At 42.1% G+C, this 15,176-nt stretch overlaps 1 protein-coding gene across 3 annotated transcripts in view; it reads left to right on the top strand.

Annotated features, from left to right (window-relative positions):
- ATP11C (ATPase phospholipid transporting 11C) overlaps positions 1-15,176 on the top strand; it is a 188,745-nt gene that overhangs the window by 99,014 nt on the left and 74,555 nt on the right. For all 3 annotated transcript variants that reach the window (XM_045288343.1, XM_045288344.1, XM_045288342.1), the window contains exons 3-4: positions 11,608-11,697; positions 14,124-14,204. In XM_045288343.1, coding sequence (XP_045144278.1) covers positions 11,608-11,697; positions 14,124-14,204 — 171 coding nt within the window. The remainder of the gene's footprint in view (positions 1-11,607; positions 11,698-14,123; positions 14,205-15,176) is intronic.

Raw genomic sequence — 15,176 nt, forward strand, 5'->3', positions numbered from 1 at the left:
CACTTGCTTACCATTAAGACTCAACAGTGCCTGTTGATTATGCATATTACCGTGTGCAAAACGTAGAGATTATTTATTGCACAAAGCTTCCTCAGTTTTCTTTTACATGACTGTTTTAAGATAGAAAAAGGATTACATCCTTTTTGAGGGGGTGCCTTCCTCGAATGGAATTCACTTCTTTGTACTTCTTTCTATTTCCCTGTTCCTTGTCCTTGTTGTCACTCACTCACTCACTCACTCACTCACTCACTCACTCACTCACTCACTCACTCACTCACTCACCTGTTCCCAAGTCCATCCCTGGGTCCTGAAGGTTGCATATAATTCAGTAGCTTGACCTGCTAAGAGAATTCAGCCACTGTGATTTAGTTCCCTGTGAGTTCCGCAAACACTTAGAAACACAGAACACAAAGTGTATGCTCTCCTTTAACAGTTTTAACCTTTTGGGTTGCGAACATGCTTCTGATCTCTCCTTTGGGTAGTGAAGTAATAGAGATTATGTTTAGCCAGGAGAGTAACACATCAACTAAGGGCAGCCAGAGGAAACATTGGGTTCCCTAATAAACAACTCTGTAGGACATTTGAGTATATTTGTTAATTTTATTCCCTTAATGTCCTAATTTTATCTTCAGCCAAAGGTTCCCATATATCAGTCCTTTGCCCAACAAAATGATGGGTTATTACAGTGAAATTTTTTACTTGCCCTGTGGTATTCCAAGAAAATAATCACGTTATTCTCTGAGCCCAAATCATGGCCATGTAGAGCTGAAAGGTCCTAAGAAGCTATCTTGTTCAACTCACTAAATTTATAGATGCAGAAACTAAGCCCAGAAAAATGAAGTTGGTAACATGGGAACCAAGGAGAGTTAGTGAGCAGAACTACTTTCTATAGCAGGGCTGGGGAACATCTGACCCCTCTGGGTCATATACAGCCTGTGAAATCATCGATACCACCTAACATTGCATACCTGACCAAAGACAAATACTTCCAGCACTTAACATTCCAAATCAAACTCACTGCTATCGAGTCGATACCAACTCATAGTGACCTGATGTGCCAGGGTAGAACTGCCCTGCGTTTCCAAGACTAAAACTGTTTATAGGAGTAGAAAGCCTCATCTTTCTCCTGCAAAGCAGCAGTTGGTTTTGAATTGTTGACCCAGCTAGTAACCACTATGCCACCAGGGCTCTCTCAGGAGTGAGTTAAATGCTTGAGTTGTATGGCCCAGGAATGATTTCATAAAGACACAAATGGCCCTTGGCAGAAAAAAATGTTCCCCACCCCTGTCCTAGGGAGCCCTTTGAGGCATGGTGATTATGTGTTAGACAGTGAGGAAGATGGGGCAAATCATGTATTATTAAATTAAAAAATGACGCTGGGGGGTTGGGGTGCCAGCCCCACCCGCTGCTACTACTATTATTACTACTCTGATTCAGTAATGCACAATTGTACGGTTGAGATATATAAGTATTATATTAGAGTCATCGAGAGCATGAGAGATATTACAATAATACAGTCAGACACATTACAGGGTAGCATTGCTCACCTCAGCCCAGCTTGGTGGTCCACGTGGAGAGAGGGGGAAGGGAAGGCGGGGAAGGGAACAAGGGAGAGGGGAGTGACCAGGGAGTGAGCAGCAAGGAGCTCAGAGTCAGAGCAATCTATATTGCTGACTCACACCTATATACCTTTTGGGGGCAAGCCAGCCCACTAATTACAGGTAGAGACACGTCACAGGAAGGGGCTGCACTATAGGTTACACAGTAATGAGGGGGTGGTCTAGGGGTATACATGCAATAGGAAGAGGGACAGCTGGTTTGGCCTGCCCCTGGCCCAACTGAGAGAGACCATTATCAGTAGGATGCGAACTCCGCCTACAGGAGCCTGTCCATTGTCCCCAGAGGCAGGGAGCAGGCCCACCCCTGTGGAGGGATGAGACAGCAGTCTGGCAACTGATTGCCCTCAGTGGGGGAATGCCTGCGCATCTGACCTCCCCCCACAAAATCACATGCAGTTTTTTGGTTTTCCAGCATATATAAAAATTGTATGTACATGTAGCTTATTAAGTGTGTAGTGGCATAATGTAAAGGTTTGAAAAATTGTTAGAATTACCAAGATGTGACACACACACAAAGGGAGCACATGTGATGGTGGTAGGCTTGCTTGACACAGGATGACCGTAGACCTTCATTTTCTGTTATGTGCAAAAAGTGAAGCAGTATCGAACTAGCTATGCCTTACAGGGGGCAAATTTATGAAAACTTAGTCATAACCCAAATACCTTGAGGGAATGAGTTGCTGGACTTAAGGGCTCAGGGCTGTACTCTTGGGAAGGGATATCATGGTCAATTGGCTTAACATCGGTACAAAGGAAATGTTCCACATCCTGCTTTGGTGAGTAGCATCTGGGGTCTTAAAAGCTTGCACGTGGCCATCTAAGGTGCTCTATCCATGGCTGGAGCAAAGAAGAATGAAGAAAATCAAGGACACAGGGAAACAATTAGTCCAAAGGACTAATAGACCACGAGAACCTTAGCCTCCATGACCCTAAAACCAGAGGAACTGGATGTCTCCTGCCTACCATTACTGACCACTTAGAAAGGGATCACAATGGAAGACCTTCTAGAGGAAGAGACAAATGTGGAACAAAACTCAAAATCATGCAAAAGACCAGGTTCACTGGTGAAACCCCTAAGACCTGGCCCTTAGTCATCCTTCAACTCTGGAACTGAACTCCCCTTTGTGGATCAACTTTCAGCCAAAGAGTATACTGGTCTACGAGATGAACAGTAATGCCAGGGAGGTGTACACCCCTTAGAATAACCAACCATTTGAGATAAAAAAGAGTAGCATTTGACCAGAGATGAAGTTCAGAAGGCTGGGGGATGTTGGGGTGAGGCAGGCTAGGAAAGGAGGCTAACTAGAAACAGGAAGTGAGATGAATGCTTGTGGGCATTGCAAGCAATAACATGAAACAAAATGTGTATGAATTATTGATTGGAAATGTGATTTGTTCTCTAAGGTTTCACCCAAATCACAATTAAAGTTATAAAGTAAACAAAGAAATGCATGAGGGTGCCGAACATCTAGTGTCTCTGACTAAAGGACCTTTGTCACATCACTGTGCTGCCCTTTCTAATGAATGGTTTCCCATAGGGATGTAACTGGAAGAGGGTACAGTGAGATGGTGTTCACTGAACTGGTAGTAATAATTTCATTGTGATATATTGTATATGTTCATATTGAAAAATACTTGACCATTTAATTGCTATTCTTTATCTAGTTGGATATTTTTTCATATTCTATCTAGCATCAGTTTTACCAGCAGGCAAAACAATGCAATAGAATATTAAATTTTTTTCCAGGAGCTGATTTCTTTTTCTAAAGAGATTAGCTTATTAGACCTGTATTAGAAGATGGGATAAAGGTTTGTAAATATAAAGTCTACATTGATAGGTCAACATCTCTTTTTTCATCTATTATGTGTTCATAGTTTTCGAGTAAATTACTAACCTCCTTTTTCATAAAAGCCCTAGAGCAGAAAAAAGAGGAATTGGCAGTATAGTAACTTTGGAAAAAGAAAGCCTGTTTACAGAGGTGTGGATAAGGTTAAGACAAAGCGGGTGCATAAGCAAATGTGATGAAGAAAGCTGATGGTGCCTGGATATCAAAAGATAGAGCGTCTAGGGTCTTAAAGGATTGAGGGTGAACAAGCAGCCATCTAGCTCAGAAGCAACAAAGCCCACATGGAAGAAGCACACAAGTCTGTGTGATCACGAGGTGTCGAAGTGATCAGTTATCAGCAGCATCAAAGAACAAAAAACATCATTATGAATGAGGGGGAGTGCAGAGTGGGGACCCAAAGCCCATCTGTAGGCAACTGGACACCCCCTTACAGAAGGGTTGCGGGAAGGAGACGAGCCAGTCAGGGTGCAGTGTAGCAACGATGAAACACAACTTTCCTGTAGTTCCTAAATGCTTACCCACCCTTTCCCCCACTATCGTGATCCCAGTTCTACCTTACAAATCTGGCTAGACCAGAGGATGTACACTGGTACAGATAGGAACTGGAAACACAGGGAATCCAGGGCAGATGATCCCTTCAGGACCAGTGGTGTGAGTGGCGATACTGGGAAGGTGGAGGGAGGGTGGGGTGGAAAGGGGGAACTGATTACTGGGATCTACATATAACCTCCTCCCTGCGGGACAGACAACAGAAAAGTAGGTGAAGGGAGATGTCGGACAGTGTAAGATATAAATTATCAAGGGTTCATGAGGGAGGATGAGCGGGGAGGGAGGGGGGAAAATGAGCTGATACCAGGGCCTTAAGTGGAGAGCAGATGTTTTGAGAATGATGAAGGCAATGAATGTACAAATGAGCTTTACACAATTGATGTATGTATGGATTGTGATAAAGAGTTGTATGAGCCCCCAATAAAATGATTTTTAAGAAAAAGTTATCAAGAGATGTGCAGTGCTCTAGAGTGAACAACATTTGGGAATGGTGGTTAGCCTTAGGACTGAAGAGTAAGGGGAGGGAGCAGTTACAGGAACCCCAGGAGAATAGAATGTAGAAGAAACATGCCAGATAGGACTTTGGGTTTTGGTATAGGGATATAGCCAACCCACTGCAAGCTAGCAGTAAGGGAGTTATTACCCTCATTATCCTTCCTCCACTAGATCTGTCAAGACATACTGGCTAAGCTCAACTGGAAGCTAGACAGCAAGGGAGCCCGTGGCTGCATTCCATCAATGAGACCAGTCTCCTGGGCAATCAAGCAGAGAGGAGAATGGTGGTGAATGGATCTTGAAAGGCAAATGGAAAATAACCAGCACAGCCCACTGCCTTTGTTCATCAGCATCAATTTTATTCCTTTGGCCAAATTAAAGATCAGTGTCTTCAACCCAGAGGACACACAATTGGCCCATAGTTTTTATGTGAAAATGGAGTGATACCAATTCAGCCATGCCCACATATGAAACCTAATATGTTAGCTGTCAAAGTGGTCTTCATCTAAACTCCAAAAAAATCAAACCCATTGCCATCAAGTCTATTATGACATACTGACCCTTTAGGTTTCATAAGGTTTCTGAGTCGGTCCATCTTTATGGAAGCAGACGGCGTTCTTTGTCCCACAGAGTGACAGATGGGTTCAGACTGCTGATCTTTCCATTGGCAGCCCAATATTTAACCCACTGTGCCACCAGCGCACCAGTTCATATAAGGTAGCCGGTGAAAGGGGAAACAACAAAAAACATAGCTGCTGCAGGTGTTGTTTCTATACCGAGCCCTGTGGGCTTAGTTGCTTATCACAGCTTGTTCTACTTTCAATTCTTTGTTTCCTCTTAACTTTTGCCCACATCTCAGTTGGATAGGGTTTTAACACTGGCACTGTGACCTGATTCGTCCTTACTACTGCGCCCAAGCTATTATCTTTACTGTGTTGTTGCACATCTTCATTGACCAGGACTGTTCACCAACTTTTCAAGCCATAGGTCCTCCTTGTCTCCACTATGTATTAGCAGTGATATTTCCTGAGAGACCAGGATAAAGCACTCTGGGTGGACAGTTGATTCATTAATGCAAGGAGCCTCGGATGGCCAGGGCATAGCTTCAGCTTCTAAATTAGTAGAATCAGAACTAGATTCCTGAGAGAAGCATTCCTTCAGACTTGCTGGCACACCAGGACCTCTTAAAATGCATGGACCCAAGGTTGTGGACATACAAAGTAAAAATTCCTCTAGTGAATTATTAGGTGTGATGGTCATAGGAACCATTTCAGTTCTATCCTCTTTGATTCCCAAATGTGTGTATAAATATTATTGGCAGAAGTGTCATACCACTATTTTATGTCTGGTAGGACAGCAACTTTCACCTGAAAAGGACAAAAACAGCCATTAACAGCTTATTCCACCCTTTTAATCAAACCCAAAAGCATATGGTAAGATGATGGCTTTCACAAACCGTGAGCTTAGTTGGAGGTCATGAGTGGAACACCATGTGCTAGATGAGGTATTTCGTGAGTCAGTGAATGGTAGTGTGGCCAGAAGCATTATGAGCAGGGAGGGCAAATCTGTAGCAAGAATACAAATCAATCATTAAGGCAACCAGTCATTACCTCATTACTTCCTTCAATATAGGAAAAGGTCCATTGTAATCCAGCCTACTACTAGGTAGCTGGCTGAATAGTGGACACCTAGGGACCTGTGGGTCATCAAGAGTTTAAAATTGATCATTTAAGTTGGCAGGGTAGACATTCAGGAGTGGCAAAAGACAGGTCAGGTTGATGAAGAGAAGAATGCCATATGATTGAGCTTATGCACATCCTAATTTCCTGGTGTTTTTAGTTACTTTGTGCATGGGCCAACTAAGTAAGCAGTGAGGTCATTTGGGAGCATTGCTGAGTGACATCCCCAAGACCAATCGCCGTCCCTTCCTGATAGTTGAGAGCGTCCTTCACAGCAGATGCTCTCTGGTGTCCATTCATGCACTTTCCCCCAAGAGCTCTTTGTTGCTTCAGTCTTGGTCCATCCAAGTTCTGCTCATGAATCCAGGTCGATTTGTACTATAGGCACAATCTCTTCTTCCTCACAAAGTGAACAGACAGATGAATCACCTGTAATTAGCCTCTAAGAGAATTTCTTTTTGTTACTAACGTTCAAGCCACCTCTGCTTGGGGCTATATGACAGTAGCTTTCTACTTCCATCTAGTGCCACCACCATATCATGCAAACTCACTTGTAAATCACAATTTCCCCCTCTTTTTTCTGTTAACTGGTCAAAGGTTATTTCATATGAGGCTGTAGATGTGGAATGAGGAACAGTAAGAACAGATAGTATGGAAGTCTGAGATGAAGGCTCATGCAGTTTCCTTCTACTTAACGTGATGTGACACTTCGTCTTAAATATACCAGTTTTAGTTATCTAATGCTGCTATAGCAAATATCACAAGTGGATGACTTAACCAGCAAATGTATTCTTTTTAGGAGTCTAGAGATCTGAATTCCATACACTAACTCTAGGGGAAGGCTTTTTCTCTCTATTGGCTCACAGCTTAGGAGGAAAATCCTTGTATCATTTTAACACTTATGGGCCTTGGAGCTTTCCATGTATTAGGGCATCAATTTTCCCTTGGGTCTAAGAGGTTCCCAGCCTAGAAATGTAGGGCTCTTGGGACTACAGGACTTACTCTGCCTCTGGCTTTTCTTTCTTGGTACTGAGGTCCTCCCCAAAAGAATAGCTCAATACCATGAGCTGAATACATTGAATAATTATACAAATATAATATAGTGGTGAAGAGCTTGATCCCTGGAGACAGAAAATTGAGTTTAAAGTTCAAAGAAGTCATTTAATCTCCCTGTGTTTCAGTGTTGTTCATATCTGTAAAGTACAGATATAAACAATAGTCTTCACCTCATGGAATCTTGGTGAGATGAACTACAATACTTCATATGAAGCATCTGGCACTGTATATTAGATTTAGTAGCAGGTCTGTAAATGGTAGTTGCTATTGTTATTTATGTTTCTGTGGTGGATCTTACTGCATCACTGATCTGTTTTGTCTTGTGGTTTTTGAAAGGGGGTGGGACTCTTTATTTAAGGAATTCTTCTCGTCTCCTCGGGAGAGACCAATCGTTTCAGACTCTTAACTTCTTCCTTGCATTGTCTTTTGGCTGTTTGTGTTCAGACCAGAGCTACTTAATTGTGGAAATGTACACTTTATAGAATACATTCACTGCCTTCCAAGTTTGTGGCAAGTGTTGATTTCCTTTCTCCACCCTTTATAAAATAACTGTACTTTAATTAGGTGTTTATTTTTGTAGTGTGCAGATGCCATCAGTAATGCTACTGTAATACTGAGAATACGTTTTGTTAATTCAGGGAACACTAAAGGATAAAACTTTGACCTAATTTGAATGTTATTTATATAGAATTAGTGTTCTTTTCACCCTCTTCTGGGAACACAAATAATTTCTTTTTAAAAAAACATGTGCTCGACAGCTGTATTAGTTTAATGTACTCTGAAAGGGAATCACCAGAATTTTGTAGCTGGTTAAAAAAAACTAGCACAATAGAAATTCCTCTGTTTAGAAAAAAGAGCCTTGCTCAAGACTGCATGTACTCTGTTATGATCTTTCATTACCACCGTGTTCATCTGTTCTGCCTTTTTTTTTTAAGGGAGGGGATGCGAAGCTTCATCTTGAAAGTCTTTCAGTGGGATAAGAATGAGTTGGCTTCACTTAACTCTTTTTGAAAAGATACCAAAAGTTAGGCTTGGAACTCATAGGAAAAAAAAGCCTTGGATTAAAGTTTCAAGCATAAAATTACACTAGCATTTCTCTTCATTTTGCAAATCAGAGTCAGTGGAGTTTATCAACTCCTCCCAGGGTCCTCTTTTAGGTACAGCTACTAAGTCCTGATCCGTTTCTGTCCTGGTTATTCCTTACAGTCTTTCCTCTGAATTTAAAAGAAAGTTCGGCTCAACCCCTTAGTATTGAACTGACAGAGTAGGCTGCTATGAGGTTCCAAATTGTTTATTGCTTGTATCAAGAAGAGTTGCTAATACAAAGGATACAGTCAATTAGTAAAGTGAACCGTTTGAGCTGCTTATTTACAACCCGGTGCTTATTTACAACTTGTGTTAAAATGTGGCCGTTTTGTTCCATTGTGCCTGTGACACACTCGATGGTCTGTGGTAGTTATATAATCATTTGTCAATTTGAGAGGATTAAGAGTGAAGGGGTGGAGTCTAGCCTGTCAAGCAGATGGTAGCCAATGAGGCCTCTTATGGGCATGGCATTCTCCTGAGGATTCTGGGAACTCTGTTATTCCTCCTTGGAGGCTAGAGATACTCTCTCGGCTCACTCCCTTGGAGACTGTACTGACAAAGCTTACTCCCTGGGAGACATTGCTGTTGATAAGCCACATGGAGAAAGGCTGATGGCAGCCAAAGCCTTAGACAAGGAGAAGCCACATGGAGACACCTACCAGCACTGAGATGCTTACACCGCCACTGGATTCACAAGGCTTTCTACCCACTGGCCTGTGATTGTCCTGCATTCAGGATCATTGCATGTGTTTCATGAGTCTGAAGAGGAATTTAAGAGATTGGTATCGGACATATGGGCTAATACCGGGCTTATGAACTGGATCTAGACTGGGCTGGGCTGTTTTCTCAATATTCATTGGCTCTTGTATATAAACCTCTTTCTTATACACATATGAGTATCTATGAATTTGTTTCTCTAGGCTACCCAAATTAACACAAGGTCTGTCCCAGATTCCTAAACAACCAGGCAGCCTTTAGATAAAGGGCACCTATCACTAAAATCACTGTGAGGCAGAATCAACTTGATGGCTGTGAGTTTGAAGTTTATCATTAATACTGTTAAGCAAGCACTCCAGATCAAGAGTTTGAATACACTAAAATGCTTGTTAGCACATGGAATGTAGCTTTTATTTAAAAGCAAAACAAAACAGAGAGCCTATAGCAGAAGAACCGTAACTAGTGGGCTGAAAAACCCCCACCCCCAAAAAAAGCTGTATGGGTCACAATGGAAAATTCTCTGTGCCTTGCAAGGGACATGCCTATGGCATGTTCTAGCTTGTGACTCACTGAAGGAGAGGAAACAGTGGAGAGCAACTTCCATCCCTGTAAAGGAAATAACCAGTGTTCCTCAAGGAAGCCATTGATTTAGCATATTAAACAGTGGTAATGAGTAGAGGGACTTAGAAACCACCACCAATAAATGTTCCTTTTTGATGTGTTGGCACCCCCCTCACACACCCTGGAGGATTCTAACAATCCCCAATGTTTATTTGTGTAATTAAGGGCCCTGTGGCTTGGGACCAGAAGGCCAAGTTGCCAGAAGCTCAGTTGGTAGCCTGTTGTTGGAGTTCGCTGAGATACAAACTTGTTGTTTTAGAAAATTGATCTGAAACTGGAACAGTTAGGGTCTGGCCTAGGCTCTGGCAGCTTCAAAGTCACTGGATGAGTGGTTTGAGCTTTCTTATTTCTAGCCATAAGCTGCCTCTGAGGCTCTGATGAACAGTGTGAACTCTCATATCCCATGTGATGTACACCCACAAGCAATTCTGCACTTAATGTTGAATGGTCTTCCCGGAGGCACTTCCTTGACCCCCTGGGGAAGAAGAACCTTCTGGGTTGGCTGTTGGTTAGATTGCAGTTTCCCCATTGACTTTGTTTTCCCCATTGACTTTGTTTGCCTTCATTTATCTTCATCACCCTCCCTGGGATCCTCCTCTGACCCTTCAGCCCATAAACCTGTTGAGGTGAGGTTAGTAGCAAATCCCCATGTACTAAGCCATGCTTTGTGATGTTAATTTAATGAAGACATTCTCATATTATGCAGCTACTTGGGATGGAGGCCATTCATATGTAATTATAGGTCTTTTTTAGGTTAAACTTTTTTCTCTTTCAGATTTTTCTTCTTCTTTAAGATGTGTAGCAAACCCAACTTCTCACAACAAACCTCTAAGACCCACAAACACACTGCCATCAAATTTATTCCAACTCCTAGGGTCGCTCAGTTCTTGAACCTAAAGATTATTTGACACTTGAGAGTTCGCTGTTTTTACCCACATGTAGTTTGCCATCTAAACTTGGGCAGTTGTCTCCTCTATTCCAAAGGCTCATGTGGTATGTGGTATTGTCTTGACTTAAGGGAGAGGCTGCTATAGCCCATAGTAGTGTGCACACCCTCTCAGCTGTGAAGACATTGTGAGGGACTCATAGAAACAGTTATATCTAGGACAAAGAACAAGACTCCAGAAGATATTTGGGCCAAAGGGATTCATGTATTTTGTGCCAAGCACTATTTGGAGTCGGGGAGAGACTAAAGAGATTAAGACCCTACCCTTATAGAACTTCACTGCCTGTTGAGGGAGAAACTTTCACATGCATATAGTTATTTGCTATAATAAATCTATTGAAGCAAGCAAAAGCAAACCAAACTCACTGCCATCAAGTTGTTTCTCACTCATAGCAACCTTGTAGGACAGAATAGAACTCCTCACTTTGGGTTTTAGAGACGTTAAATCTTTATAGGAGCTATTAAGGATCCCTGGTGGGTGTGGTTGCAATCTTCAAGTTCAGCAGTTCAAAACCACCATCAGCTCCTTGGGAGAAAGCAGGGCTCTCTACTTCCATGAAAAAGTAGAGTCCTGGAAACTCCCAGGGGCAGTTCTGGCCAATAGAGTCCCTGTGAGTTGAAATCAACTCAATGGTAGTGAGGTTTTGAGTTATTAGTCCAGGCAAGCTTAGTAAATACTTGTTTGATTTGATGGCAGTCTGTGGGTGTAGGGTGAGATGAGAGGATGTAATGACAAACCTAATTCAGGTTGAGGTCAGGAAATTCTCAGAGATATAGTAGTATCAAAAATTGAAAATTTCATTTCAAAAGACAGGTTTTGCATACTATACCTCTGCTTAGTTGTGTGTGCAATCTGAGTTTTAATGTTTTTCCCCTGAAGTGTTAAATACATTAAGTTGTCACTTCATGTAAGAATCTGGGTTCAGAATCAGTCACTATCAGTAAGATTTTTGAAGTTTCTGATAATATTCTGTTCTTCTTTCCCCTTGCAGTATACACTTTGGAATTTCCTCCCAAAGAATCTGTTTGAACAGTTTAGAAGAATTGCAAATTTTTATTTCCTCATCATTTTCCTCGTACAGGTAAGAGCTTCATAAATAGCCACTCATCTTTTAGAATCTTGGCTACTTCAAACAGATTTTCAATCCATTTCTAACTCTAAAAGTGCTATTTGATAAAACAGGGTTTATTATTAATGTGACTTTTTATAAAGCACTAATCACTTTTTAAAGTATACATGGTTATTATATTTTTTAACAGTACTACTGACTAGGAAACCTTTTTGTCCCCATTATTGCCTTCTTGAAGGCTTTTTATGGATTTCATAGCCCCGTTCATAGGAAGGGGGCATCTCTTTTGTACCGTCACATGCAGTGGCACATACTCTAACTGAAAATAGTGTAAAACTCATAGCTTAACTCTGTTAAACCCCAGTGACAGCCTAATTGAAAAGTTATCTCCGATCTTCCTGGATTATAACTATTGTTCTTCCTCATTCACGTAAGCACATTAAGGTTGTAAGACTGGATAGTAGATCAGTCTGTTTTCCCCTGGTCCTTCTGCTGTTTTATCTGTCCTTGAATACTTTGAGTTGTATCTCCTATCTTGAAGGCTATAAGCCTTTAAAATTGCTCACCAAAACTACCCCCTGAAAATTCTACTACATGACAGGATATATCCCCCCTCATTTTTTTTTCAAACAAAGCAGAAAGATCTCCATCAACTTGCTCAATCAAATGTTCTGTTCATGTTAAGTCCTTCTGTTTATCCACTTTAAGACTTTGAGTAAATCATACTGTAATTGAATTTTGCTTATGACTTGGAAGCAGTTGGGGCTGACATACCTGGAAAAGCCAATTTCAGTTTTGAATGGTGGAACATTTGAAAGGGAGCCCCTCTCAATCCATGCTCAGATATTTTAAAGAGCAGCCTACCATCAGCTAGGAAGAGGGTGCTGCTCTCAGAAATCACCACACTTGGCCTGTGGTGCATCTCTCTTCATTCAGAAATGTATAAGAAGCGCCTTCTGTGTGCCATGCAGTAAGAGAATAAAGATGAAAGCAGGGGCAGTAACCATCAGGAAGGACATGGCTTTCCTACCCTTCAGGGGTTCGTGCTCCAGCTGAGACAGAAGTCTGTGTCCGCACAATGTATTGTGTAGTAAATATAAATATCATATGAGTGGCAGGAACAAAATCCTATGGGAGGAGAATGGCAGTTAGAATTCCAAGAGGAGTCTGAGAAGGATTAGAAATGTTTAACTTGGTGACCAGTGCCTGAGTGGCAACCTGTGGATAGGGAAGAGATTGCAGAATGGCAGAGAGCAATCTGTGTGTGGCAGGGGCAGGCCAGGGTGGGGCTTGAGAATGAGAGTTGATAAAATTTTTGGCATATTGAACTCATGACCTTCCTTCTTTCCAGTCTCGTTCTCTTGAGCTATTTCCTTTTTCAGCGAGTGATGATAGCATCCACTCAGGCACATTCACCAGACTATTAGAAGACTTGGATCACCCTCACCAGTCCTACCTGGATACGTTCTCACTCTGCTGCTAACACCCTCAGCCAAGCCATCATCTTTCACTTGGATGAACTCTGCCTTCATTCTTTTGGCCCCTTTTAATCTATCTTCCACTAGGTAGTGAGAAGGATCGTTCCAAAATGTGGTTCTGTTCATGTAGCCTCTTCCCACCTGAAGTCTTCAATGACTTCCCCCTGGTCATGGGATAAAGAACAAACAACTTACTCTAACCTCTAGAAGGTCATGTGTGGTCTGACCCCAGCCTCCCCCTCTGACCCCTCAGGTACCCTCATGCCACTGGCTTCCTTCATTTGCCTTCTTGTGTTGGACTCCCTCTGCCATGGAGACTTTGCATTCACCATTGACCAGGCCTCTAACAACCCTCCCTTTGCCTAGTTAACTCATATTTAGCCCGCAGACCCAAGGAACCTTGGTGGTGTAGTGATTCCTTGTTGCACTTTGATCCACATGGCCAGCAGTTCGAAACCACCAGTTCTTCGGGAGAAAGACTGGGCTCTCAACTCCTGCCAACAGTTTACGGTCTCAGAAACCCACGGGGGTTTGCTGTGAGTCAGCATGGACTCCATGGCAGTGAGTTTTTACTTCTCAGACCTCAGCATCTAGACACTTCTGATGATGACTTGTTTTAATATCCTATTTTCCCTTCTACTTGCCAGCTACCTGAGTGCAGGAACTTGTCTCCACATTGTCAAAGCTCCATCTCTAGAGCCTGGCTGATGATAGCACCAGGCCTGACCAAGAGGTACACAGCAAACAGGAGTAATCCAGCTGGGTGGAAAAGTTAGCCAGAATTTAGGATGATCTCTTCAACTAATGGAAGTGTGGGTTTCTTTTGTTTCGATGAAAATTAACACCGTGTTAATTTTGTGTTGTGCCTGCTTTCCCGTCTGACATATTTGCAGCATATAAGTACTTTGTATGTATTACTGACTTATTTTAATTTTATTCTCGATTTGATTTCTTCACTAGGTTACAGTAGACACACCAACCAGCCCAGTCACCAGTGGACTGCCACTATTCTTTGTCATAACTGTGACGGCCATCAAGCAGGTACATTTCTTATTTACTGTGAAGCCTGCGTTCCATTCCACTTTGGTCTGAATTTCATTGTCGAAGGTTCTTGTGCATATTTATAGAGAGTGGGCAGTGTCCTTGACGGGTTTCATTTATATTTGGTTCCTTCCCATTGAAAACTGTGAAATTGATTTTAGCATATTTTCTTAATTTACTTGGCTCCTTTCCTCCCTTAGTATCTATGCACAGGGCAAAGATATACCAGTAAAGAGTAGGTCGAAGGTGCAGTTTAGTTGAATTTCCATATCTATTCATTGTCTCAGTCTGGTACGTTGGTTGGAAAAGTTCCGTTCTAGTGTGTTCTTATTGTTGGTATCTCTAGCAGAGAACTCAGGAGCACAACTATTGTCCTTTTGTCCTCTTAAGCTGCTGAAGGACCTGAAGGGGTAGGAAGGGGAGATATTGTGTGTGTGCTTTTCAGAGCTGCCACAGGTTTTGGCGTTGATGTCTTTGAAGCACTTTAAACATTTTTATGGTGGTTCCTTTGTGGGGGGGGGAGGATGAAATTGATACTGAGAACAGTGCACTGGGGGTAAAGGGATGGATGAACAATCTTTATCATGTATTGGGATTGGGGTTGTCCACAGGGCCTGAGTAAGTACAAACATGTTTTTTGACAATAATTATCAAAGTGTTTTTTCAAAGTTGCCCAAAGAAACTTACAGACTTTAAATTCTGCATACTAGTTTGGGGAACAAGGTTACCCTTTCCTCCTGTGGTTATCCGGTCTTCTATCTTGCCAACTAGGAACTGCTAGAATATTTTATCAAATGTTTGGCTGCTAAATAAAGACTTTGGGAATGTTTTTTCCCGTAGGCTCTTTGGATTGTTTCCTTTAGCATCTTTGAGTTGCTGGCTCCAAGAACAGCATGTTTAGTTTTCAAAAGCTTTTTACTGATTGATTTTACTCCCATTACCAGTTGGTGTTGGTGCCTTTCTTTCCTCACT

The sequence above is a fragment of the Echinops telfairi genome, unplaced genomic scaffold (genome assembly GCF_000313985.2).
Source record: "Echinops telfairi isolate 266 unplaced genomic scaffold, ASM31398v2 ScPeMD7_20;HRSCAF=75, whole genome shotgun sequence".
Lineage (NCBI taxonomy): Eukaryota > Metazoa > Chordata > Mammalia > Afrosoricida > Tenrecidae > Echinops > Echinops telfairi.